At 39.6% G+C, this 24,310-nt stretch overlaps 1 protein-coding gene across 5 annotated transcripts in view; it reads left to right on the top strand.

Moving 5' to 3' along the window:
• PLCH2 (phospholipase C eta 2) overlaps nucleotides 1-24,310 on the top strand; it is a 124,223-nt gene that overhangs the window by 13,808 nt on the left and 86,105 nt on the right. For 4 of the 5 annotated variants that reach the window (XM_075113694.1, XM_075113696.1, XM_075113698.1 and 1 more), the window contains exon 2: nucleotides 226-709. The exons of the other annotated variant lie outside the window; for it this stretch is intronic. In XM_075113694.1, coding sequence (XP_074969795.1) covers nucleotides 598-709 — 112 coding nt within the window. In that variant the 5' untranslated portion in view covers nucleotides 226-597. The remainder of the gene's footprint in view (nucleotides 1-225; nucleotides 710-24,310) is intronic. 5 annotated transcript variants of the gene reach the window in all.

Genomic DNA, 24,310 nt, shown 5'->3' on the forward strand with positions numbered 1-24,310 from the left:
TTTCTGGAGAAGCTGCTGCTGGCAAAAGCATTCTTTTCTGTTATTATACAAAATACTGGGGTAAGGGGAAGGAGTTGGTAGTTTGTTATGTGAGGAGCTACCTGAGTATAAGCAACCGCTGAGGTCAGCCCATTGTATGCCATCTAGCTATGTTCCTGCAGTAAATATTGTATAACAAACAATTAAAGCAACTTCCATTATTTTAAAAAAAATTGTCTTCTTCAGGTTTGCAACATGCAAGAGACCCTGGGAGGATAGACTGAATGCTTGTAACTGTGTTGCTCCTGGGAAGGGCCATCACATCCGTTCTATCAAGGCTGCGCTCAGTGGCAATTCTTTCTCCACACCAGTACTATAAATTTTATTCTTCAATGCATGGAATATGTGTCAGCAGGGTTAAATCAGGACAGTCTCCTGAATGTGGAATTCCAGAGACGGCTCTTGCTGTGACTTCCGAAGTAAGCCCACACCATCCTGAAATTCTTGATTTTTCTCAGATACTCTTTTATTACTCAGCTGAATCTTTCTGCAGATATCTGTTCTGAAATACTTTGACTTGGAGCGAGCACTGTTGCTAGGCTGCTCTGAAAGCTTGAGATGGCTCTGACTTCTCCAAAATCTGCAGCAGGGGATTTGCCACAGAGAGAAGAACTCATCCTCCATGAAGGAAACTGTTCCCATTTCCTCTCTGCAAACATCATCGCAATAGGTAAGTGAAAGGTTACAATCCTTTCATCTAATAGCTTTGTATTGAAAGTACTTTTTTACTCCCAATTTACTTTTATTGTATTGAGATTTCATATGGGATTTCTAGTGCTTGTATATTCCTCGGTCCCTTTTTTCTGTGTAGCTGGTATGATGACTAAGTTTGGGTGAAGCGTAGTTAAAAAACCAGCCAAACAAACAAAACCCCAAATCAAATACCCCCTCAACTCCCCCAAAAAACCAACCAACCAAAACCACTAAGAAAAACCCCCAAACCAGCAAACAAAGTGTCACTACTCTAGCCTGTTGGGCCTGTTCCAGTAGTGACCAGGAGTCTGTGGCATATACAAGACCGTAAACACCTAATATAGGCTGGGAATGAAATGAGATGGTATTGGAAGGCAAAAATTGTATCAAGTTTAAATAAAATATGGAATATTACCTGATACAGTAAGGATAGCTCTGAATCAGGCTTTCTTATGGCCTAGCTTGTACACACAGCCTGCGACATTTGAGTCATGGGAAGGGACCTTCGTGTGTAAAATCACTAAAACTTTCTCATCAATTATTCTTAGACTGGGGGTTTTGCATGATCAACTTTACATTTGCAGTCTTAGGAAAGTTCAAGCTGCTTTTATTTGTTTGTCAGCACAGTGTTGCATTCACCTACTAGTAGCAGAGCCCCTAATGTGCTGGAAGGTATGATTTAAAAGCAAGCCTTTTTTTGGCTCACTCTTTTAAACTGACACCAAGACTAACACCTGGACCCTTAAACTCTTTTCTCCATTACAGTTAGTTCCTTGGTGATTTTAATAGAGGGTAAAATTTATGTATGTATTTTAGAAACCATTTTCCATGAAGGAACTATGTGCTTTTTCAGTGTTCATTAAGTATAGTATGAATTGTTATGAAAGCTTTTGCTGCATGATAACATAAGACCGTGACTCTAATGTTACCAGTGCTTCCCAAGACATGCTGGACAGCACAGTATTTTCATGTAACCAGTGATGTTTATGCTTGAATAGATGATTGGAGTGTTTTTGAGATGCACTTAAATAGATGGGAAACTGACTCCTGCTCCCAAGTTAAGGAAAAATACAAATGGGTACCCTCACCTAATGTGCTCATTAGAATCTTGATGTGTTGTGTTCTGTGGCTGTAAATAATGATATAGCAAAAAAATGGGGACATGGCAAAATTCACAGGAAGATTGAAAGGACAATGTAAGAGTGCTCTTATCTACCAGACCATCAAACAGCACAAGTCTACGCCAGTAACAAACTGGCTCTGAATCACTGTCTGACTTGTGGCTGAAGCGGGATACGCTCATTTCCCATAAAATGCCCAGATCCCTTCTGATCTTCAACTGAATCTCTCATGGCAGGGAATGTTTCAGTTGTTGGTTTGCTAAATATATGAAGTTTAAAATGCCTTCATATCTCAGTGAGCATACTTGGAGATACATCCCTATCTGCTTTTGAAACCGCAGATGACATGCACATCATCCACAATTTGTTAACAAAGAATCACAACATTGGTGCCTTTACAGAAACCAACAGATGCATCCGTGTTCCTGGCTGTGCACCTTTCATTGTATCCATGAGAATGTAAGGTCTATGTGTTTGAAAAGTAACATTTCCAACACAAGCAGGTCCGCAAGCATAAAACCAAGCAGCTGTACACAGGAAGTGCGCTACTGCTTTTAGATTTTCATGTCCAAATGCGGTGGGAACCCAATATTAGACTGCTTGCTTATCTGTATCCCTCCCTGTGCCCAACAGATAATGAGTATCTGGTTTAGTTAAAAAATGTGGCTAATAAAAGTTAACACTCTTCTGAAAGAATGCAAACCTCCCTGTTTTAAATTTGACCATTGCATTTTTAGCTGCCTTCCAATGCTGGTTAGCTGATTTGTTTTTCTGAGAGATTAATTAATTAGCTGGAATATCTTCAGTGGGTAGCAGTGTGGTGGCTTGTAGCTCCCTTTGGCAATTAATGTAGACTTGAAACAATACATGTAAAAATGAAGCTGACAAGACACAGAAACAGAGATGAGAGAGAGAAAAGGAATAGAAGCCTTAAAGTCTTGGTGGTTTAAGAGATAAGCACTCGAATTTAAAAAGAATGTGTATCACTTTTCTTTGCAGGACAGGTAGACAGAAGATGGCCAAAAAGAACTGGCTTTTGAATGTAGGTAGAAATGAGATCTGCCATTTATTAAAGGTTATCAATCATATCCTAATTAAGCCTCATTTTTAGGGTTTAATCTAGGAACTAGTAGAGAATAGGATTATATTTAGCAGGAAAATCTGTATCTCTTTCCTCCTATCTGACATTGCAAGTTCTATTTCCATAGATCTCTGAATCATCTTGTCCTGGTTGTTGATCCTAAAACAGGAGAGTCTTTAGACTGAAATTGTGTTCTTAAGAACTGTGGATTTGAGAGGGAGAAGGACTGCAGGAGAACGGACTATTTATAAGAATTACAGAACTTGGACTATGCAGCTTTGCTAGAGCAAATGTTTGTGTCTGCTGAATTCCTCTTAAGAAGGCAGTGAGGTATGCTGAATCTTCTTGTGAGACATAAAATTATTTTTCTTGTCAAAGCAATTCATACTAATAAGATAGAAACAGTGGGAGCCAGTAACTTAGCGTTATCTTTCTTGTGGCCGATTCTAGTGCGGTTGCCTATCAACTGTTTTTTGGCTTTTAACCAAAAGCCAAATCAACTATTTTTTGGTTCCTTTATTCAGGAGCACCAAGTGCTCCTAAATAGTTTATTCTTCAATCTTTACCAGATATATTCCAGAGGGAATGCTGAATGCTGGGAGAACCGGGAGGAATTATTGCAGTAGAATCCAGCTATGCAACCCATAAGAACAGCAAGGAAAACCCAACCTCTTTCTCAAAGCAAAACATTTTGGGCCCCCTATTTAAAAAAAAAAAAAAAAGTAAATTAGTATCATAGGATGAGACTGTCAAAACCAGTTGCAACTTTTTTCCTTGATTCTTTCAAGTGCTTCTGGAAAATCTTTCTTGAAGTTGATGAGAGCAGGATTTATACTGCCTCAGGTTGTGGCTCTGTGCCATGAAGATGTCTGAATTGAGCTGAGAGATACAGAGCTCAAAGAATAACTATTGTTAGCTGTTGCTCTTTTGAGTGTTGACAGCTTGCGCAGAAGAAAATGAGCTCTTCTCTTGGGAAGCTCTGGAGATTACAGATGTGATTTTGAACATCAGGTGTCGACTGGAGGTTGGGTAGGAGGAAGGGAATTGTGTAACTGATGTCTGTGGCAGATGAGTTTGTGCTGCAGGAGAGATCTGAAGGAGCAGGAGCTGGTTTGTTGCATCTAAAATAAAAAAAAAAGTTGATTTATCCCAAGATTTTAATCAGAACTTCATGTATTCAACACAAGACTTACTTGCCTGAAATACATTCTCACTTATGCCTACGGTCATGAGGTAGACAACACTAAAAGTTTTGGCTGGGCTCTCACAGGAATCAATTTAATCATTTTGGCCAACTTTCCAGCAGTTGTGAGATCAATTTAGCTTTCCGCTGGCTTACAATTTGGGCTGATATGTATATTTTTACTAATATTAATGGGGCTGAATATATTTGTATTGTGGTTGTATTGAAAATAGTTTATCAGTGAAAATATAATCCATAACTAACTGTCATTACACTAGTTCTTATCTTTATCTTGTATATTTAGTGATACTAGTTTTTGCTAGTAGAGGTAGCTATCACGTTTGATCATTGTCTGAATGTGCTTCTTGGGTTCATTGTATGTAGTAAGTACTGCAATATTCTAGATTTCTTCTTGAATTTATACAGGGAAGTGGAGCATCTGTTCACAAATAAATTATTCCTATGACTGCTTTTTTTATTTTTCAGAAATAACCACAAAGCATATTCTTAACTGAAAGGTAATCTAAAGGAGACAGATGAATTTTAAGTTCCTGCAAACAGTAACTACAGTTTTGCTGTCTTAAATGCATATGCATTTTTTCAGCAGTGTTGTAGGATTTTTTTTTAATTCTTTCAAAATTCTGTTGAGCCCCTGTTAGTGCCCTGTATGCAGTTGTTGCAGCTTAGGCAAATGCCCAAGCGCTTGGATAAATGAAGCTTTCATTGAGTGCTGTGATCACTAGTAAGGGAACAAGCACGCACTGAAGTACTTTGCCAAGTTGGGACCTCTCCTGATGTTCTTAGCTGAGGAATCCCTTCAATACTGAAGGCGTGTAGTGGGATCTTTAGCATTCCACTGTCCTCTCTTGCCTTTGCACAACGCCTAAGCTTGCTTGTCCTCAACTCTGCAAGCTGTTCTGTTTGTATCTTGTGGTTCCTCAGCATGTGAAGATAACGCTTGCTCATACGCTCTGGGGAAGGTTGCCCCAATACTACTATTATAACGTGTCAATAGGAAAAGAGAAATATTTTCAAAAATATTTTCCTGCCTCTCCCCTGCAGATCAAACCAACAATAATTTTTTTCTAGCTCTTTCTCATAGATCGGTTTGCGAGGGGGTTGAAAAAGAAAAGTGAAGAAATTTAGAGGTGAAATAGGTGTAATACATAATCTGTGTGTTTTCTGGCACTACAGAAGTAAGATGGTGTGTTCCAGTGATTGCAATATTATATAAACTGACTTCTAGGGAGCTACTTTTTGTTTGTAGGATGAATTGAAATTTGTTGCCTCCTGAACAAGAATTGTCCATTATATACTTCTATGCATAAAGCACATAGGACAAAGTGCAAAGAAATGGCAGAAATAGCTGGAGGGAGAGAAAGTCTTCATTGCGCCTGTGCAGCACTTCCAGCATTCCAATGCAAGTGGGTCTGAGCCTAAACAAAAGCTGGTCTGCAGCTCAGGAATCCCTTTGCAGACTTGTTCAGAACACCCACTTGAGTTTGTTCTTACCTCCCTAATTAACTCTTTATATGACTCAGTTTAAATGCTGTGTAGTGCAGGAGCAGCTTTTATCTTATTTTGCCTTTGTGTTGTAATAAATGCTAAGCAATCTACACAGAAGCGGTCATAATGCTGTTGAGCTGTTGTCCTGAGTAGCCTGTGCTTTCAGATATGACATTTCAGCTTTATCAAGCTGATGCTGTCATATGTAGTACTTCAGCTTTCTCATTTGGGTAAATAAATCTGCAAGAAAACTTAGGAAAGGATGGAGATAGAGAGTTAAATCACTAGTTGGAATAAATCCATGCAATTAAATAAATGCTCCTCAATTGATCATTTGGTCCCATAGTATCATAGCTACCTACAGTCAACTAATTCCTGTACCATACTTATTAATCTGAGATGGTTTGAAACTCTTAGAATTCTTCTGCAGTTTTCTGATTGTTTCATAAGTTGAGACAAACAGTTTTCAAAGCTTGTTGTAAGATCTGCTTTTCTGTGTAGGCTGTGTATGGATGAGGAATGAGATTGCTATGTAAAAAGGAAATCTAAGTGGAATGCAATGAACTTTTACATAATTTTGCTGTATAATGTGATTCAACATTATTATAGCAGCACTGGGAAAGTCCAAAATCAAGGAGGTATATGGCAAATTCAATAATCCTCTATTTTTCAAATATGTTCTGGCATGTCTAGACTCACTTTCCCCTGTAATCTGATGAAAGAGTGTTGTGCACAGACGTGCAAAATCCTGTTTGCTTAGATATATAGTACATCAGATTAGCCTGGAGAAGTACTTAAGATGGCCTTCAGCATGTGTCTTTAACATGCTGCCTGTCTGTATGAGCAGTGCTTCTGTCATGGCAGGGGGCTTGCGCTAGGTGATCTGTAAAGGTTCTTTCCAACCCAAACCATTTTGTGACACAAGTTTAGCTAAAGAACAGACACACAAGTGATATTATGTGCATTGGCATCAGCTGCCTGAAAGTAATTTTAAGTAAAGTTATGTTTCTGTGAAACTGCTCAACAGTTAAACTCAAATGTGGACTGATACTGTGGTTCTGCTAGTTCCGCATGTATTAGCGAGTGACTGAAGAATGGATGCTGGTTTGGTTTGTTTTTTGTTGATGCAGTTTGAATCAGATCTGAAAAGACACACTGTCTATCCTAAGTGTTTAAACTTAAACATATTCTCCTTGATTTGGCACAACACAGACAGTCAATACTACAAAATTCTAACACCGAATCCTGAAGTTTTTGCATAGTCTCAACATAAAAAATTATGTTTTCAACACCTTTTTCCTTCCTGAACGGGGAGTAAGGCTGTAGTGTCACAAACATTGCAAGCTGTTGTTCGTGCTCCTTTTTGCTGCAGAGGCAGAAATGAATGAGTGAGGCTTGCAGAATGCACTATTGTTTCCTTTGTTGGCAATGTCAGCTTATACTAATTTAAAGTGTTCAGGAGTCCATGGACGGTTGTAATAAAGGCATAAATCTAAGGATGTAATACTGGACTGCTCAGCAGACCCAGATTGTAGTTCCAATTCTGTTACTGACTTCTTGTTTGACTGTTTTTGTAACTTCACTTTGTCCTTCTGTCGTCTCTTATCTTGATTATAAATGGGAACTGCTATTCCTGCACAGCAGACACTTCCCAGTCATGATTGGATCTCTTTATTACCTGTGTAGAAATACAAATAATAATAACATTCAACCTAATAAATTCAGAAACGAAGTAACTGTGGTAAGATCTTCTAGGCAGTGACACTTGTGTTGTGGGTACCGATACCAGGTGCTTGGGAGCTGTCCTGCAAAATACAAAATTGCAGACCCCAAAAAAGTCTGAACCCTGGAAGTCTTGTGTAGATAGTAATACTGAGTTAGGTAACAGTAAGTGTGGTATGTTATTTATTCTCTTTCCTGCCAAAAAAACCCAACCAACAAACAAGCAAGCCCCAAATCCCTATTTAGACATACAGATTTTTAAAAAAATTAGATTTAAATGGTTTTCTATTTTTAAAAAAAAGCCATATCTTTTATGATGAAGGGCTGTTTAATAAGTGAAGCAACTGTTGTATTTGGAATGGAACCAGCTGGTTCCTCTCATCTGTTAGGATGAGGAAATGGCCTCAACCTGCATCAGGGGAGGCTTAGGTTGGATATCAGGCGCAATTTCTTTACTGCCAGAGTGCTCAGGCCCTGGAACAGGCTGCCCAGACAGGTGGGGGAGTCACCACCCCTGGGGGTGTTAAAAAACTGTAGATGTGGCACCTGGGGACATGGTTTAAGAGGCCTTGGGGTGTTGGTTTGGTGGCTGGACTTGATGACCTTAGAGACCTTTTCTGGCCTTAATGATTCTATTCTATGACTCTATGATTTATGGATGCCTAATTAAACCTACGAGAGGCTGACATGCTAAGAATGGGAGGGAAAAGGTGCTATTACTTTTGTCAGGTTAACATTTTAAAATGTTGGAAAAAAGACCTAGAGTAGGACTATGAGAAATGGTGATTAAGCTGTGTGCCTGTGAATTGCAGTGTGAACTGTCCCCAAGGACGGCAGTCAGCAGTTTCTAAATTCTGCTTGCTTTTTGCAGTTATCTAGGATAAGCTGAATCCTTGCTCTGTGCCTCGCAAGATTAAAATGGAGGACAATAATAGCCTATCTGTGTAGCAGTCAGTTATATGTGCCTGCTTCAGTTGATAGACACTTCCTAGTCTGGGTAGAGAATTCCCCTGCAGTTCCTCTCAGACATTTCAATTATATGTGGGATTTTTGTAATGTAAATTCTGTGCCTTAGATGTGAGAAGATGATTTCTTTGGAATTAAACTTGTGTGTATCTGAGGGGCAGAAATTGTCCTAGAATACATAAATAGAAAAAAAGGCTGTAAATAGAGGTCTCAAAAGTGTTTCTGCACGCACCATACTGGATGAATTTCTATTGAAGCTTCTGGGTGAGTAACAAATTAACAGTATTAACTTCATTTGCAGAAAAGGTGTGAACATTTAGACATTCATAAGTGTTAGACCTATGCTGCAACTCATATGCATACCTGCAGCTCTAAGGTTTAGCACTCTGTCTCAATGTCGGTACCTGAGAGTTGGAACAGTAGAGCTAAATAGATTGAGACTTATTCTGACATTACTCCTTGAGCCCATTTCAGCCTAGAATTTCTCTGAGTTCGGGCTTTTACTGCTTCCTATGCAGATTCAGAATGTGACTGGAAATCTCTAGCCAGACGTTCGGTTTCTTAAAACAAAATTTGTTTTATTTGCAGGCCTATATGCAAATAAACAGCCAAACATTTAGGTGGGTGTTTTGCCAGAGGGATCATAAACTGATGTATTTTCATCTCAGGTGGTGGTGGTCTGGGGCAGATCTGAGGTCTGATGAAACACTGAAACAATCAATTTTCAGTTTGTGAAAAAAGGCTGTTTTCTGTTGTCCATGCTCATGTAGCATTCTGTGATACCGTTAAAGTCTTAGAAGAAAAATTACTTGAATTCAGTCTTTGAGCTGTTTTATCTCCCACTAAGAGATGACAAAATTGTAAGAAATTGTGCCATTTATGTAATGTAGTGTGTGTTGTAAATGAGAAAGTATCATGAATTACTTGATGACAAGAGCAACTTCCAGTCCCTGGGTCATTTTGCAATGCAAAAGGTGATATTTGGCTACAACATGACACTAGAGGGCAGCTGTGTTCTTAATTTTATCCATACATTCCTTGTGCTGTACACATGCATGTTCCATCGTACATTATGTACATCTGGTGGAGGGCAGAGACTGGCGAACTGTGCATGATGGAAGGTGTCAGGAAACATGTGGCTCAGTATGCAGTCCCTGCTTCCCTCCCATCTCTCCACCAGAAAAGGGCTGAGCAGAAGGCTAAGTCTTAAAGAGTCTAGATTGAGCTGCTGGAGCAGAGGTTACAAGGCCTCAAAGTACTTGTTTCCAGCTGCAAAAGGCAGCTTAACAGTAATTTGAACATTAAGTTTTGTGATGGCTTGCTAGGCTTCCTCTTGCAGATTGTTTCAGCAGTCTTCACTTGAAAAAAAAAGTGGAAAAGTCACTAGAACTTAATATTCGCTTAAGTGTACCTCTCAAATATTAAGATTTACAAAACCATTTGAAGTTTGAGTAAGGTACAGACAATGACACATAAAGACAATGCTTAGTTACACTTTGTCACTTGTTCGCAACAAGCGATTCCATGTAAGTATCCCTGGTATGGGTTGTATTTCCATGTAATCATGCAATTAGAAAAAAATCTTATGGAAATGCACACAACTTAAATTCTTCTTTTGCAGCTGACTGAGGAGTGTTAATCTGAGAATTTATGACAAAAATGTTGAAAGTACTTTGTGTGGTTTTGTACATAATAGTTACTGAATTTATACTCATTGTATTAATCATTGTCATTATTAAAGGACCTGAATCCATGCTGCCCACAAAAAGGATAGCTGAGCCATCAACTCACTAGGAAACCAGCATGAGGAAACAGACTATGGGGAAGTAATAGTTGAAATTAATGAAAGCATGAGGAAAATTTAACTAAATGGAAAGTCTGGATTGATTGTAATACAATTGAACATAGCAAGGTAAATCTCAACCTCCTAGCTTGTGTTTAGACTAATGAGAGCACTCCGCAGCCTGGATTCTTTCTCAGCTGTTATCTTCCTTTACCTATTTACAGAGTGGCCTTACAATACTACTGTTCTGGTGTATATCTATTTCCCTTCCTTCTGTAGGATAAATGATGATACAAGGCCTAGCTCAAAAGTAAATCTGGACCAAACAGCCTGTGAGGAACTCGTGTGTCATTTTGACTGTGCTGAACATTGGTATCTTGTCTTTCAGCTGATGTGATTCATATATTCCATTCTCCTTTCTTTGAGGAATGTATATTTGTTTTCTTAAGGGTATTCGTTTGGATCAACTTGCCATTTAGCCCCAATAGATTCAATAGGCAATGAAAAACTGCCAAGTTTTCTAGATTCCTTTCTTGTTTTTGTTTGGTTGGGGTTTTTGTTTGCCTGGTTTTTAGTGAAGTGTATTGTAAAGTAGTTCTTGGAGGCTCTGTGTCAAGGTGCCTAAAGTTGTTTAGTCTCCTAACTGAATGTGTTGGAAGTTAGGAGCCTAGATACTATCGAGTCTGACACCTGCAATAGCGCAGAGAGGTCTCCAATTTGACTCCAATTCACACATCCCTTTACCTTGGGTAGTGATTTTGTTTGGGAATTGTGAAATACTAGTAACTACCTGCCTTTGTCTTAGTGGAGTTTTGCCAGGATAAATGTGTGTAAGGTTGTGAAACTGTCAAAATACCATAAGGATACTTAAGACAGAGGTCTGATTTGTTGGTCATTCTCCATTGTTGGAATATTACAGTTCAGCCTCACCTTTCTTTGTGTGCTATTGAAGTCCTGTGTCTATAATAAAAAGGGGAGAGTTACTTGGACAGTCAATTTATACGCTAGCTCTGCCTCTTCTGTAGAATTTAACTAGAGAAAACAAGACAAAGGCACTGACTGAACTATGTTGCAGAAACTGTTTTTTTCTGTCCTGGGGAAAAAAAGGCAGTGTACTCCACATGTAAACATAGCCATATGCTAGCTTCATAGTAAAAATCTGCATCTCAGATTTTAACTTCTGTAACTTAGAATCATCAGGCCTTCACTTTAAAGTTTGAAAAGGAAAGTAACAAATGGCAGGTTTGATGGGTTAAATCTTTCTGGTGAGCAGAAGCTTAACTCAGACTGCCTTTTTTTGAGGTGCTAAAGACTATTATATTACTCCAAGACAATTTAAAGCACTCTAGAGTATCTGTGAGCAAGTTATATTGCCCGTACAGAAATAACCAGTCCTGGAGAGGAGACAGACCAAGCCCCTCTTTACTTTAGGCTTAGATGGCAACAACTGACTAACGTGCTATTGATACCATAGTATTGTCTGAGCCAAGCTCCTGCTATGATGTTAATGGACCTATTTTCATGTCACTTGTGAAGCAGCATAATTCTTTTGTTGAGGTAAAGCGTGAGGCATGTTAATTTTTTTGTGTGCTGGTGTTAAGAGCTTTTTATGGTTGAACATGGATTAGAAACTAGATGACCTGAATGTGATCTTGTTAAATCTTCTACCTCTGTTACAATCTCCCCCCTCAAGTTTTCTTGCTCTTTCTCTTGTGTGTCTGTTGCTGCCTGTATGTTTAAAGTATGTGGAGGGAAATTGGACATTTCAGGCAGAATAAATAGTACTGTTTGCACACGCATTCCAGAGCCTAGGATAAGAATATTGCTGATGTAGTGCTGTGTCTGTATCGCTGGTGCCATCTACTGGATGAATGCACAAACGCTGAGCTGGCATTGTACAAGCAGCTATATTTTTATATATTTTTTTATATGTATATCTCTTCCACGGTTATTAAACAGTTCTTGTGAACAGTGCAGTGACAAAAATATGATGCATAAATATGGCTCTTCTACTATATATGATCTATATGCAGCCTATGCAGGCTTCCTGTGAAAGAGAAATCACAGCAGACTGCACTGCATGTGTGCTCATATCTACATAGCCTCCAAACATTCACTTCATCCTTCTAGAATGCAGGTTTGGAAAGTTTCATGCTGCCTTGGAACCAGTTCTGTCAGAGTACTGTTATTCCTAGAGCTGTTGTACCTGGCACCACATGATGGTCATTACCTAGGGCAACTGCTACTGTGTTCCCTCAAAACCGCTGCTAGTTGCAAGGCAGAATAAAGGTCCTCAGTAGGTTTGAGTATCTGGTAGCAGGGAAGTTGCATTTCTTTATAGTTCAATTCTTAGAAACCAGTGAAATAAGTAACAATAATGCTCAGCCAGATGGTTAGAATAAGCGCAGTATGTTTAGAGGTAGAAAACTAAGGTCTGGATTGACTGAACCAGTGCTGGAACAATCAAAAATAAAGTCTTTGTGATGCTGTGAGGGGAAAAATATGTTCCCTTCATTCATTTGGATGGGTGCATAGCCTGTGTATTTGTCAAAGGTGAGAGGGGGGTGAAATCCAGTATTCTTTGACAAAGTTCAACTATATTGGCATTATCTGTGGGAAGTTCTTAAGATACAGCCATTAGCTGTGAATAAGTCTGTCATTCAAATCAGCTCAGAAGGATGCTCTTGTAAGCACCGTAAATGAAAGCTGAGTGTGTGTCATACATTTTCTCACAATTATTTGTATCTGCTGATAATTCTGGTAAATTTAAACCCCTTGAAATTTGCTGAATGCAGATATAACCAAGTGACTCTTAGCCATTGTGTCTTACAGCATGGACTATTGTCTGGCTTTGATTTGCATTTGGAGTTTGGCAAATGGCTTATTAATATCCAAGCCAACCCCGACTGTGTGATACTGTGAAACCTGCCTGGCTGATACTGTGAAGCCTGCCTGGCTTTAGGTATTGCTTACCTCCCAAAACATTTAAATGCCCTTCATCTACAACAGGTTTTCTTTTTATCTTTGTTAACATCATAATCTTATCTGTCAGTTTGATCTGAGGTTAAATACTTCATCAGAGAGAGGAACGCTTTGTTTCTTGGGAGAACAAAAGCTTCAGTTGTCTTCTGAAGCAAATCATGGTGGTTTTCTACAGTTATTTAATTATGAGGAACTGCTTTATGTGTGACTGCTACTATCTTATAGGCAAATCCAGGGTTCTTTGGCTGCATCGCAGGCTATATAGTAAAAAAAAAAAAAGATAATACTCTAGTTTTGATACTCAAGATCTCAGAGATACAAACTGTGAATTAAACCTGTGCAGCCAATGTGAAGGGAAGCTGCTCTTCAAGCTGCATCGGCGAGGTTTAGATTGGATATTAGGAAAAATTTCTTTACTGAAAGAGTGGTCAGGCATTGGAACAGGCTGCCCATAGAGGTGGTACAGTCGCCATTCCTGGAGGTATTTAAATGACGTGTAGACGCGACACTTCAGGGCATGGTTTAGGAGACATGGTAGTGTTGGGCTGATGGTTGGACTCTGATCTGAGAGGTCTTTTCCAACCTTAATGAATCTGATTCTGTTATTGACCTTTTCTGCTGAAAATGCTCTGCACAAAATAGAACAGCTGTGAATGGTTTATAGAGAAAAGTAAACAAGATGGTTTTTGGCAATATTTTAAGTTATTGTTAATATTTTTCTCAGTGTGAGATAGCCTCCTTAGCTAGTGATCAGAATGAGTCTCAAGGATCATGCTTGCAATGATGGGGAACCATATTGCTGCTTTGAATGCTTGAGATTCAGTAGTATTAAACCAAAAATATCTTAAATGGCTAGAGATCTTTCTGAGAAAGATATCCTTCTAAGTTGACGTAGATGCTGTTGCTGAGAGAAACTAATGTTACTACTAATGATGAATCATAGAATCATGAAGCATTTTGGGTTGGAAGGGTCCTTAAAGATCATTCGTTCCAACTCCCCTGCCATGGGCAGGGACACCTTCACCAGAGCAGGTTGCTCAAAGCCCTGTCCAACCTGGCCTTGAGCACTGCCAGGGATGGAGCATCCACAGCTGCTCTGGGCAGCCTGTGCCAGTGCCTCAGCACCCTGCTAGTGAAGAATTTCTTCCTTATATCTAAACTAAATCTGCGCTCTTTCAGTGTGAAGCCATTACCCCTTTTACTATCACTATATGCCCTTGTAAAAAGTCCCTCTCCAGCTTTCTCGTAGGCCCCCTTCAGGTACTGGAAGGCTGCTCTAAGGTCTCCCTGGAGCCTTCTCTTCCCCATGCTGAACAACCCCAACTCTCTTAGCCTGTCCTCATAGGAGAGGTGCTCCAGCCCTTGGATCATCTTCGTGGCCCTCCTCTGGACTCGCTCCAGCAGGTCTGTGTCCTCCTTAAGTTGGAGGCCCAGAGCTGGATGCAGCACTGCAGGGGGGTCTCACGGGAGTGGAGCAGAGGGGGAGAATCGCCTCCCTCACCCTGCTGGCCAAGGCGCTTTTGATGTGGCCCAGGATATGGTTGGCTTTCTGGGCGGCAAGTGCACGTTGCTGGGTCGTGTTTAGCTTCTCATCAACAAACACCCCAAGTCCTTCTCCTCAGGGCTGCCCTCAATCCATTCTCTGCCCAGCCTGTGTGTGTGCTTGGGATTGCCCCAACCTGTGTGCAGGGCCTTGGTCTTTGCCTTGTTGAACTTCATGATGTTTGCACAGGTCCATCTCCCAAGCCCATCAAGATCCCTCAGGACAGCATCCCTCCAGCGTGTCGACTGCACCATGCAGCCGAGTGCTGAGAGCACGCTCGATCCCACTGCCCATGTCGCCGACAAAGATTTACACAGCGCCAATCCCAATCCCTGCGAAAGGCCGCTCATCAGGTGTTCTACGGAGAGACATTCTGCTAGCAAAAGTGTGTTCCTTTTTTCTTTTTTCTCTCTCTCCCTGTAATTCCTGGAAGAGTGCCTGCATAGTGTTCTCTAGATGAGAGAGAATGGCGCCACGCAACAGCATGTAAGAGCTTTTGCAGATAGTGGACTTAAGCTGCCCTATAAAGGAACTTACATAATGTGCATAGCTGGTAATTACAAAGCTGGAGCTTACCGCAACACGTGCTTGCCTTTTGTAGTGATGTTTCAAGTGTTTGTAGTGGTTTGCTGGGGGTTTTTTGTGGTGTGTGTTTTTTTTTTTTATGGACCATATCTCAAGTAACAAATAAGGCTTCCTTTACCCTACTATGAGTGTTCCTTGGCATGTATTTTAAATACAAAAAATATTAACAAGGTCAGTCCTTCATAGTAAAATGAAATAAGAAGTTCCTCTCTTCATTTGATATTGGGTGAAGTTTGGGAGACACTTCTCTGGGAGTAAATAGAGGCAAGGTTTAGGCAATAATCTCACCAAGGATCTCAGTACATTAGAACTTGTTTTGGCATTTTACTGAATTTTATATTATGTCATTGTGTCGATCTGCCTGTGTACTTGTATTTAAAACTTTAATTTCATGCTTTTCAATATTCGAGTGTTGTTGATAAAGTACTATATTACACTGCACCATCTAATTGTGAAACAATAAGATAAATATAAATCAGGTTTTTAATATTTGGCCATTTCCGTAACAATTTGATTAGAACAGTTGTCTGAATAATACTCATTTAACTGTGTCTAGGGCTAATATTAAAAAATTTAATGGAAAATTGAGGCTGTTTAAACCACTGAGAAGGTATAGTTTGATTTTTTTTTTTGATAGTCATAAGACATGGAACTATAGGCAGTGGATGGAATAGCTTAATCCAATACTCTATCACTTGCCGGAACTACTGATACTTCTCTGAAGGAACAATCTTTTCCCTCCCTGAAATGCTGAAGTTCCAGACAATTGGCTCAGTAAAGAAGACGACAAAAGATTTTGCACCTGTTTAGTGACCATCCTAATCCTCTTAACTCTGGTGTATCCCTTACTGAAGGGGAAGGGATGTGTTGGTTCCTAGTAGGCTAGCAGGATTTGTGATTGGATCTAAGGAAGAAAAAACCTGAGGTTTGTGTCACAGTGAGCTAACTTTGTGCTTACATATGCAGATACTTAGAATGTGCAAGACCATTAGTGAAAGTCAGAGGAAAATCGTTCCAAGAAAGCGTGCTCCAATGCAAGACGAATCTTTGTAGTAGTGGCAGATGTAGGAGCTGGGTTGCTGTCAAGATCAAGTTTAAAAGTCAAGAAATGGAGCTTCATGAAAGTTCAGAATGGTCACTTGCTGGAAGCACTGGCATTCAGATCCATGATTGCAGAACAGGTTTTGTTCTTATAATTTACCAGCAGAAATAAGGAGTAGATGGACAACAAAGTACTGTTTGAAGGAGGGTGGGAAAAAAAAACTGTTTGTGCCTAATCCAGCAGGCTGGCTGTCCTCCAGAGGAAAACGGTTAGTTAGGAAAATCTAGTTCTTTTGACTCATTTTTCTCATGCAGCTCTAGGTTAAAAATTTGCATCAAAGTTTTGCTGTGGGCAGGGACTAAAAAGTTAAAACTATCTCTTAAGAGATGCAAATATTTACAGAGCATATAGTACTCCCAGGAAAACACCAAACTAGTGAAAACCTTTGCAGTCCTGTTGATTATACTGAACTGGCTAAACTGTTACTAAACTATGTTTCTTTATTAGAACAGGTGATTGAGAAAAGAGGAGCAAGATTGTCCTTTCTTACATGACTGAATTCACAGCTAAGAAATTAATGTGAATTCTGTTCTGCTGCCTTGAAAACTGAAGTGTTTGGGGATGAAGGTGATATTTACAGGTGTACCCACACCTTATTTTTCTAAAGGCAGTGAATTTGTTTTCTTGGCAAATAATTTTGTTCCGTTATTTGGGATGTTCAGGGTTAGAGGTACTTTGCCTGAAGAAGCAACAAGTATTAGTTGGTGGAGAATAAATATCTACTAGAGACTTCTAGAAGTTTTAGAAGCCTTTAGTGACTGGATCACAGTAAACTTAGGAAGTTCATAGGATTTGTGATCCTTAATCATTCTGGCATAACTGAAAAGGGACACCTCCTATGGTTGTAAGAAATCATGGCTGTGGCAGTGTCTGACTGTAGCTCGTTGTTAAGCAGTGGAAGAGAAAAGCACAGGAAATCTTAAAAGAAGGAACATGAGCGTTAAACAGCTGTCATAAAGAATTCCCTGTTGCCTTAGAGAAGAGGCATTTCAGTGTCAGCTGGCACTGAGATACCAGGAAGGAGATGTCAGTCGATGAAGAGTTAATTGTTCCAGCAAAAAGTAGTTTAGATAAAATCCTACCTCTTTTCTCCCCCCACTTCCTCGGGTGTTGTGTATGATAAAGGAGCTCGTACCATCAGAAAACTGACAGTGATTCCTCAGTGACTGAGCTAATAAATGGAATGAAATTTAAACTGCCTTCTAACACAAACAGAAAGAGGGACTGGCAGAAGAGGGAGCAAGACGGAGGGAAAATGCTGAGTATTTTTACATTCTAACATAGGCAATTGAAAAAATAATTTTTATTTCTACAAGACGATGGATTTAGGAAGCCCACCGCAAAAGCACAGTAGGTGGATTTATTCTTTTTACCATATACATTAGAATTTTAGCTAGAGGATAAATTGTACTTGTGCTTATGGGCACAGTTGTTTTTTTTATTAGTACTTGGATAACATCACATTAATCTTCCTGTTTTCTGACTTGTTCAGAGATATTTATTTAGCTGTTTGACCCTGTTTGTTTAGAGAATAATACTTGTTAGACCTTATCTGCACACTGTCATTCGAAAAGCTCTTTTACCTCTCAGCAGGCATGTTTTATTAATGATGACCATAGTATCTAGATGAATAAAAAGACTGTTAGGTAAATGAAAATCCATTCCACTTACTGTAAGTGAAATACGTACTGCTTCAGGGAAATGGTAATGCTAGAGACAGGGCAATTCATAATTCTGAGAAATGTTTTTACTTCAGAGCAGTTTAATTAGCTGTAGACATTACATTTAAGTGTACCTTGCAAACTTTACTGATGGAAGAAACAAAGGTTGGCTTTTAAATAAGAGGGACTACACCACAATGCAGTATGCTGAAGTCTACGCGTCATTTCTTAATGGCACTAGTCATTGATATCTGGAATCAAATTGTTTATCGTAACTGCCATGTAGTTCTGATGCACCTGCATTCTCTCAGTGATTATACAGTAGTTTTGCTCTTGTAGGTTATGCTCATCAGTTTGATTGTGCCGTCACTCTTACCTTTGGCTGTGGTATGCAGATCATTTAAGCCATTAACATGTTTAGATCTCAGATTTATTCTCTGGTGTTGTGTGTTTTTTGTGGCTCTGTGCATGTGTCAGTTGCATGTTTGATGACAAAGCACATTTGTGCAGAGGATGATATTACCTGTATCTTTGTTCTGTTGGAGGATAAAGCTAACACATCTTTAACGATGCTTGTAACACTTCAGGTATCCTGTGTGATGAGCCATTTTGAGTAGGTAATTAGTCAAGTAAATGACTGACAAGTAAATTACAGCTAACACATGGGATGTCTAACTGCTAAAAGCACCTGCAGGCGTTCAGGTGCTGTGCGAGCCAGGTCCTCAGAAAATGTTATATGGGGAGATTAGAGTTAATTCTAAGCTCTACTGAACAACCACTTAACTGTCTTGCAGGGTGTAGCACTACCTTCTTGTTTTTTTCTGTGCCCACAGAAACAGTGACCTAATGGATATTCTTCCAGAGAACAGTTCTATTCTTGCATTTTTCTTCTGTGAGCTTTATGTAACCTTCCCCACTCTTCTAGCATGCATTTGCCACATTACTGTTGAGATGCTTATGATTAATCCTCCATGGGAAGAGGTTTTTTAATAGTGCAAGTACCAGATGTTAGATTCAAGCTTCTTACAGACAGGTAGGGTAGGGCTAAAGTCTGTGTTCTCTGCATTGTGTATCATGGCCATGATGTCCCGTAAATATAGAGTTAGTACCAGAGCGACTTTGCCAATAACTATCACCAGAGAGTCTGTGCTGGGTCTTTACTGTCTGGTTTAGAACCTGTCTGTGAATTCAGGTGACCTGTCTGTGCCACGTGCAGTTGACTGTTTACTTCTGGGTAAAAGTTGCTGACTGACTTTGGTCAGGTTACTTCAGGCAACATCCAAGCTGTGCCGATTTCCCACTCTGATCAGAGCGAAGTTTGAGGTAATAATTAAAAGTTAGAAGTGTGAGGAAGTTGTGAAGGACCCGTGATGCTTTTCTGTTATAAAACATGCAGCTTAACTAGATAACCTAGGGACAAGAGATGATGCACTGACAAATTGTTCCAATCCTTTTTAAATGGACAAATAATACTTATTTCTTTCCTCAACACCTGAACAGCTGATGCTTATGCTCTTGATGGATGAGATGGACTAAAAAAGTAAGGAGGCTTTGGAAGTTACCTGGAAGACACTAGCCTGCATTGGCACAGCTTTTTATGTCCAAGATTTATATTTCATGCGGTGGATTATGCATTGAATTCTTGTGCCCATGTACACAGTGAAATAATCAAAAGTTTATTTCCAGTTTCTGTGAAGTATGCACAGTCTGTAGATGTGCCATTCTCTGTTCCATTTCTAGCGTTTGACAGTGGTTGCACTTTTCCAGACTAATTCAAAGCCTGCCGAATTTGATGGTGGAGCTTTTCTTTCCATGGTGTAGTTACGTGTGAGTCAGCAGTGCATCCCTGTGGCATTGGGGCTGACTGCACCGGTGCCGGCCCTCGCAGGGTGTCCGGGGGGTTGGGCCAGGGGATGATTCCCCCCCTGCACATCACTTCTGAGGCTCCATCGAATACTGTGTCCAGTTTTGGTTCTTCGACACATGGGTGATGTTTCCAACTTGAGAGTCCAGCAGCACTTGATGAGATGTGGTGGGTCTGGAGCGTGTGATGTGCCAGGAAAGAGGGTGAGGGAACTGGACTTGACTGGCTTGGAGAGGAGAGACCAAGGAGGAGATGTCATTGTGGTTTTCCATTGCTGATAGGCATTTACAGAGAAGGTGGTTTCTGACTCTTCTCGGAGGTACATGGTGAGAAGGCGAGAGGCAAAGGTCACTAGTTGCAACAAGGGAAACTTGAATGTGGCGGGAGTGGGGAGAGAGGTGGACAGGGACCTCAATGGCAGTGTTAAGACCTGTTAAGTACTACACCAAGCTGCCTGAAGAGGCTGTGGAATCTCGATTTTGGAACATTTTCAAAAGCCAACAGAATAAGTACAGAGCAACCTGATCTAAATCTGAAGTCTTAGCCCTGCTTTGGGCAGGTGGCTAGGCTAGATAATCTCCAGAGGTCCCTTCCAACCTAGACTTATTTCAGCCTTTCTGAAGAACAATATTGTGAGGTGGTGCTTTTAACTTTTACCTCAAACTCAACATTACACTAGAAATTATAATTAGAGTAAGATCTGGAATCTGAATTCCTAATTTCTAATAGTTATGTCGTATCGGCTATACAGTGATTCAGGAAACCTCTAAGTTTCATGAATGCCATGGGAATTCCTCTGTAGAAGGTTTGACAACATAACTGTTGGATGTTATAGCTCTTGTGAAGTTTAACTAAACTGAATTTGCATCCTACAGCTGCTTCGTGTTTAGCCTGCCAGTATGCCTGTATTTTGTGACTACTTGTTTTTAAATTAAATTAGGAATAGTGGCCATTAAACAGATTGTCTGCTACGTCTCTAGCAAGTGATATGATTTTTATCAACAGATGCAACGCACAGTGTCTTAAATTTCCTTACTCTTCCATCTAGTGTCTGGGGAAAAAGCAGCTTCCAGATGTAGCTTGGGAAATTGCATTATGAAATTTATGGGTAGTTAGTAAGTTGCTGAGGAGCCAGGGCACCAAGAAATACGTGTCATTGATTTAATTGTAACAACAAAACACAAGCTAGACTTTTTTACATCAGGCTGCAAACGTTTCGGATTAACTGGTCGTGTTGTCAGTGCCATTATTCAGAAGTCACCTGCAGCTTTGGCTTCTGTCAGCTACCTGATAACAGCATAAAGCAATTTCTTCCTTCTCTTTGAGAATTGGAGAAATAGTAATTCTTACTTTATTAACCTAGAAATATTTGTATACAGTGGCTAAACAAGGTATACAGGCAGGTTTAACATGATTTAGTATTTTTTTTTGCCATTGCACAGTCATATTTTCCAAACCAGGCAGGCCTGGCAGTAGTATGGAAACTTTCATGGTTACCGTGTTCTCTGGAACTGTTCCAGTTCTCTGGAACTGATGCTAGAGATGCATGGTTTGTAAGCCTTTTTGTCTGCTAATAAATCCTCACTGTGAAGGTGCAATGTAACATGATCCTTTTTGGTTTTGCTTTTTTTCTGAAAAAATGCTTCAGGTGGTAGGCACTTCCCCTTCAATGCATTCCTATGTCTGTCCTGGAGGGAAACTGATTCCTTCAGTATGAATCTTTTCTCTGCTGTGGACTGTAAGACTTGAGAAGTTAACTTTTCTAAAGATTCTTAGAGGAACATATTTTACAAGGACAAAATATTAACACTAACAGTGAGATGTGAAGTTATTATACAACGATGTCCAATAAGCTAGGGGCATGGGAGGGCTGAAAAGGTACAGAAGAATCAACATGCACATGGAAAATGTTACAGTGGAAGTCTCCTTAAATCATTCTGTTGCATCATGTTTTAAAGAGAAGGACTGGTCAAAAAGTTGAAATAACTCAGATGGAATAGTCAAATGTGGATTTCTTTAAAGCAATGGCCCTCATGGAACATCTGTCTGCGAAGACTTCTGAGAGGAAGAAAGCTACCATTTAAATGCATTCTTCCTGCTCCAGGGCCATCTGCATCCCTTAGTAATTTGGACTTCTGGTGCACAGGTTTTGTTGTCACAAGATTTTGAAAGGTAACAGTTGAACTTGCTTGGTGTAAATCAGATCTGTAGAAGCTTCATTACATTTATGCATCCATGGGATGAAACTAGAAGTAGTGCTGCCAAGCTTGACCAACTTATGTGGATGAAAAAAGAAAAATGGCTTATCTATATAATGTTGGTAGCGAATTCAGCATGCCAGCTAATGATCAGAGATCTTTAGTAATGCATCAGAGATTGTCTAAAACAAATACTTCCAGATAATACTGGATAGTTTGACTGCTTGGGTACAAAGTGTAATCAGATAAGGCATCCAAGGAGGAAAGTGATTCCCCTTTCCTAGGACACTTCTTTCCTCCTTTGATCTGTTAGGCAAATTTGGGTTAATTTCAAATTTATTCAACTTTGGTCTAACAAGCTTTAAATGGATGTTCCAGAAATATACCTCACTTGTCTTAAGTGGAGATACAGCCTAATGCAGTATGGTAATTCCCTTTTTCCCCTTTCCAAAGGTATTGTTTTGAAATACAGTTTTGCAGATGTATTTTAATGCAGATTCTTTTTGCCTGAAGCAGCAGTAAGATCTCTGCATAACAAAAAGCATGAATTATTTGCACATGTGTTTATAAATTTGCCTCATAATGAACTACTGAGGAAAACAAAGTTTGTGATCTTACTAGGTGTAGCTGTGTGACTGTGGTTTGATTAGGTGAATATTGTCAAGGACTATCACTTATCTTCATTCCAATTTTCCATCATTATAAGAAGCTCATAATAAGCTTAGAAACTTCCTTGAGTGGCCCTTCTTCACCTTCTGTTTTATTTGCAGGCTTTGTATTTTCAAATTGCATGAGCCCTCTTGAACCAGAGCACTGTCTTTTGTTAGTGGGAATTAACTGCCAATATATTTCTGGTGAAAATTATCAATTCACTTGCTGCCTCTGTCCCAGTCCAGACTGACAGAAGGTAGTGAAGACCTTTACCCATGTGCTTCTAGCAAGTTTCTTCATTTGGGATTTCATTCTTTTCCTGCATTTCTGGGCAAGCTTTCATGCCATGCCCCTGCTGTTTAGCCATTCAAGTTCGTAAGAGGTTAGTTCTAACCCTTTTGAAAATTAAAACCCAGCTGGGGTCAAACCTGATAGGAAAGCTTTGATGCATGCTGCTGTAGCACATGATTCAAAGTTTAGTCCCCCACAGTTCTCTCCCCTCAGAGGAGTGTCTCTTCATTTATTCATACTCCTGGTGATTTGAGTAACGGATGTGTATGGGGGGGCATTCATAATTTATTACCAAGGATGAACAAACCGTGGCCTGTGGACAGTGAGGACAGACTAAATTCACTGGGTTGTTGCAGGCAGGGCTTTCCCTTCAAAAAAGAGTAGGGTTTTTTTTCATGCGTCAGGGCCATTGGTTGCCTTTAAGCTCAGCTTTTAGTAACGAAGGCTGATTCTGGGAATTTCTAAGGGCTCCGCCTGAGAGGTCAGAGCAAATGTAAAGTGGATACAGGATATCACTAAGAAAAGAGAAGCTGCTGCATGCAGGCTATTTTTTGGTGCTCAGACTGCCTAATAAAATAAACAGAACTCTGTGCTTTTGTTTAATGAGTAGGAAATAGCTAAAAGGGGTGACAGTAGTTCTAATTTAGCAGTGATATGTAGAGACTTGCAGCAAGTTCCTGTGCTAAGCTATGAATTACAGCACTTCTGTGATATTTGTAGGACAGTGCTAGTGCTTAGGAAGTGACAAGGCCTACACTCATGTCTGAACCCTCTTGTTAGCTCTGTTGGATTTTAGTTCAGGTTTATGTAGACTTTTCTGTTTCTAGTCAGGAGGTACTTGAAAAGACCATCTTTTGTTAACTTGAAAACTCAAAGCAGGTCCAGAAGAATTTTGTAGTAAACATCTAAACTAGAGATGGCTAGAATAACTTGAATGAAATCACTTCCTTTGGATCTCTGGAGTTTCATCAACTGTGAAATGTTTTGTCAAATTGAATTTTCATTTCAGAGTAAAAATACAAAAGTATTTGAACATTCTATGAAATAAATCTGATTCTTCAGTTTTGGAACAAAATGTGCAGTTTTTTTGGTGGTTTTGAAACATCTCATTTAAGGTTATATATATTGGTATATATTATATATTACTTATATAGTGTATATTATATATACTTTGTAGTATGTTGTATATATTAGTATATCATGTGCTTTTTAAGTCATTAACTATTTTGATGAAACAAAATATTTTGAGCCAAAATACACGTATTATTTTGGGCACTTTCCTCTGTAGAAATGATAAAAACCTTCCCAATTCTTTTTACAATTCTCTGCTGAGATGCTG

Source organism: Phalacrocorax aristotelis, chromosome 19 (genome assembly GCF_949628215.1).
Source record: "Phalacrocorax aristotelis chromosome 19, bGulAri2.1, whole genome shotgun sequence".
In the NCBI taxonomy this organism is placed as follows: Eukaryota; Metazoa; Chordata; class Aves; order Suliformes; family Phalacrocoracidae; genus Phalacrocorax; species Phalacrocorax aristotelis.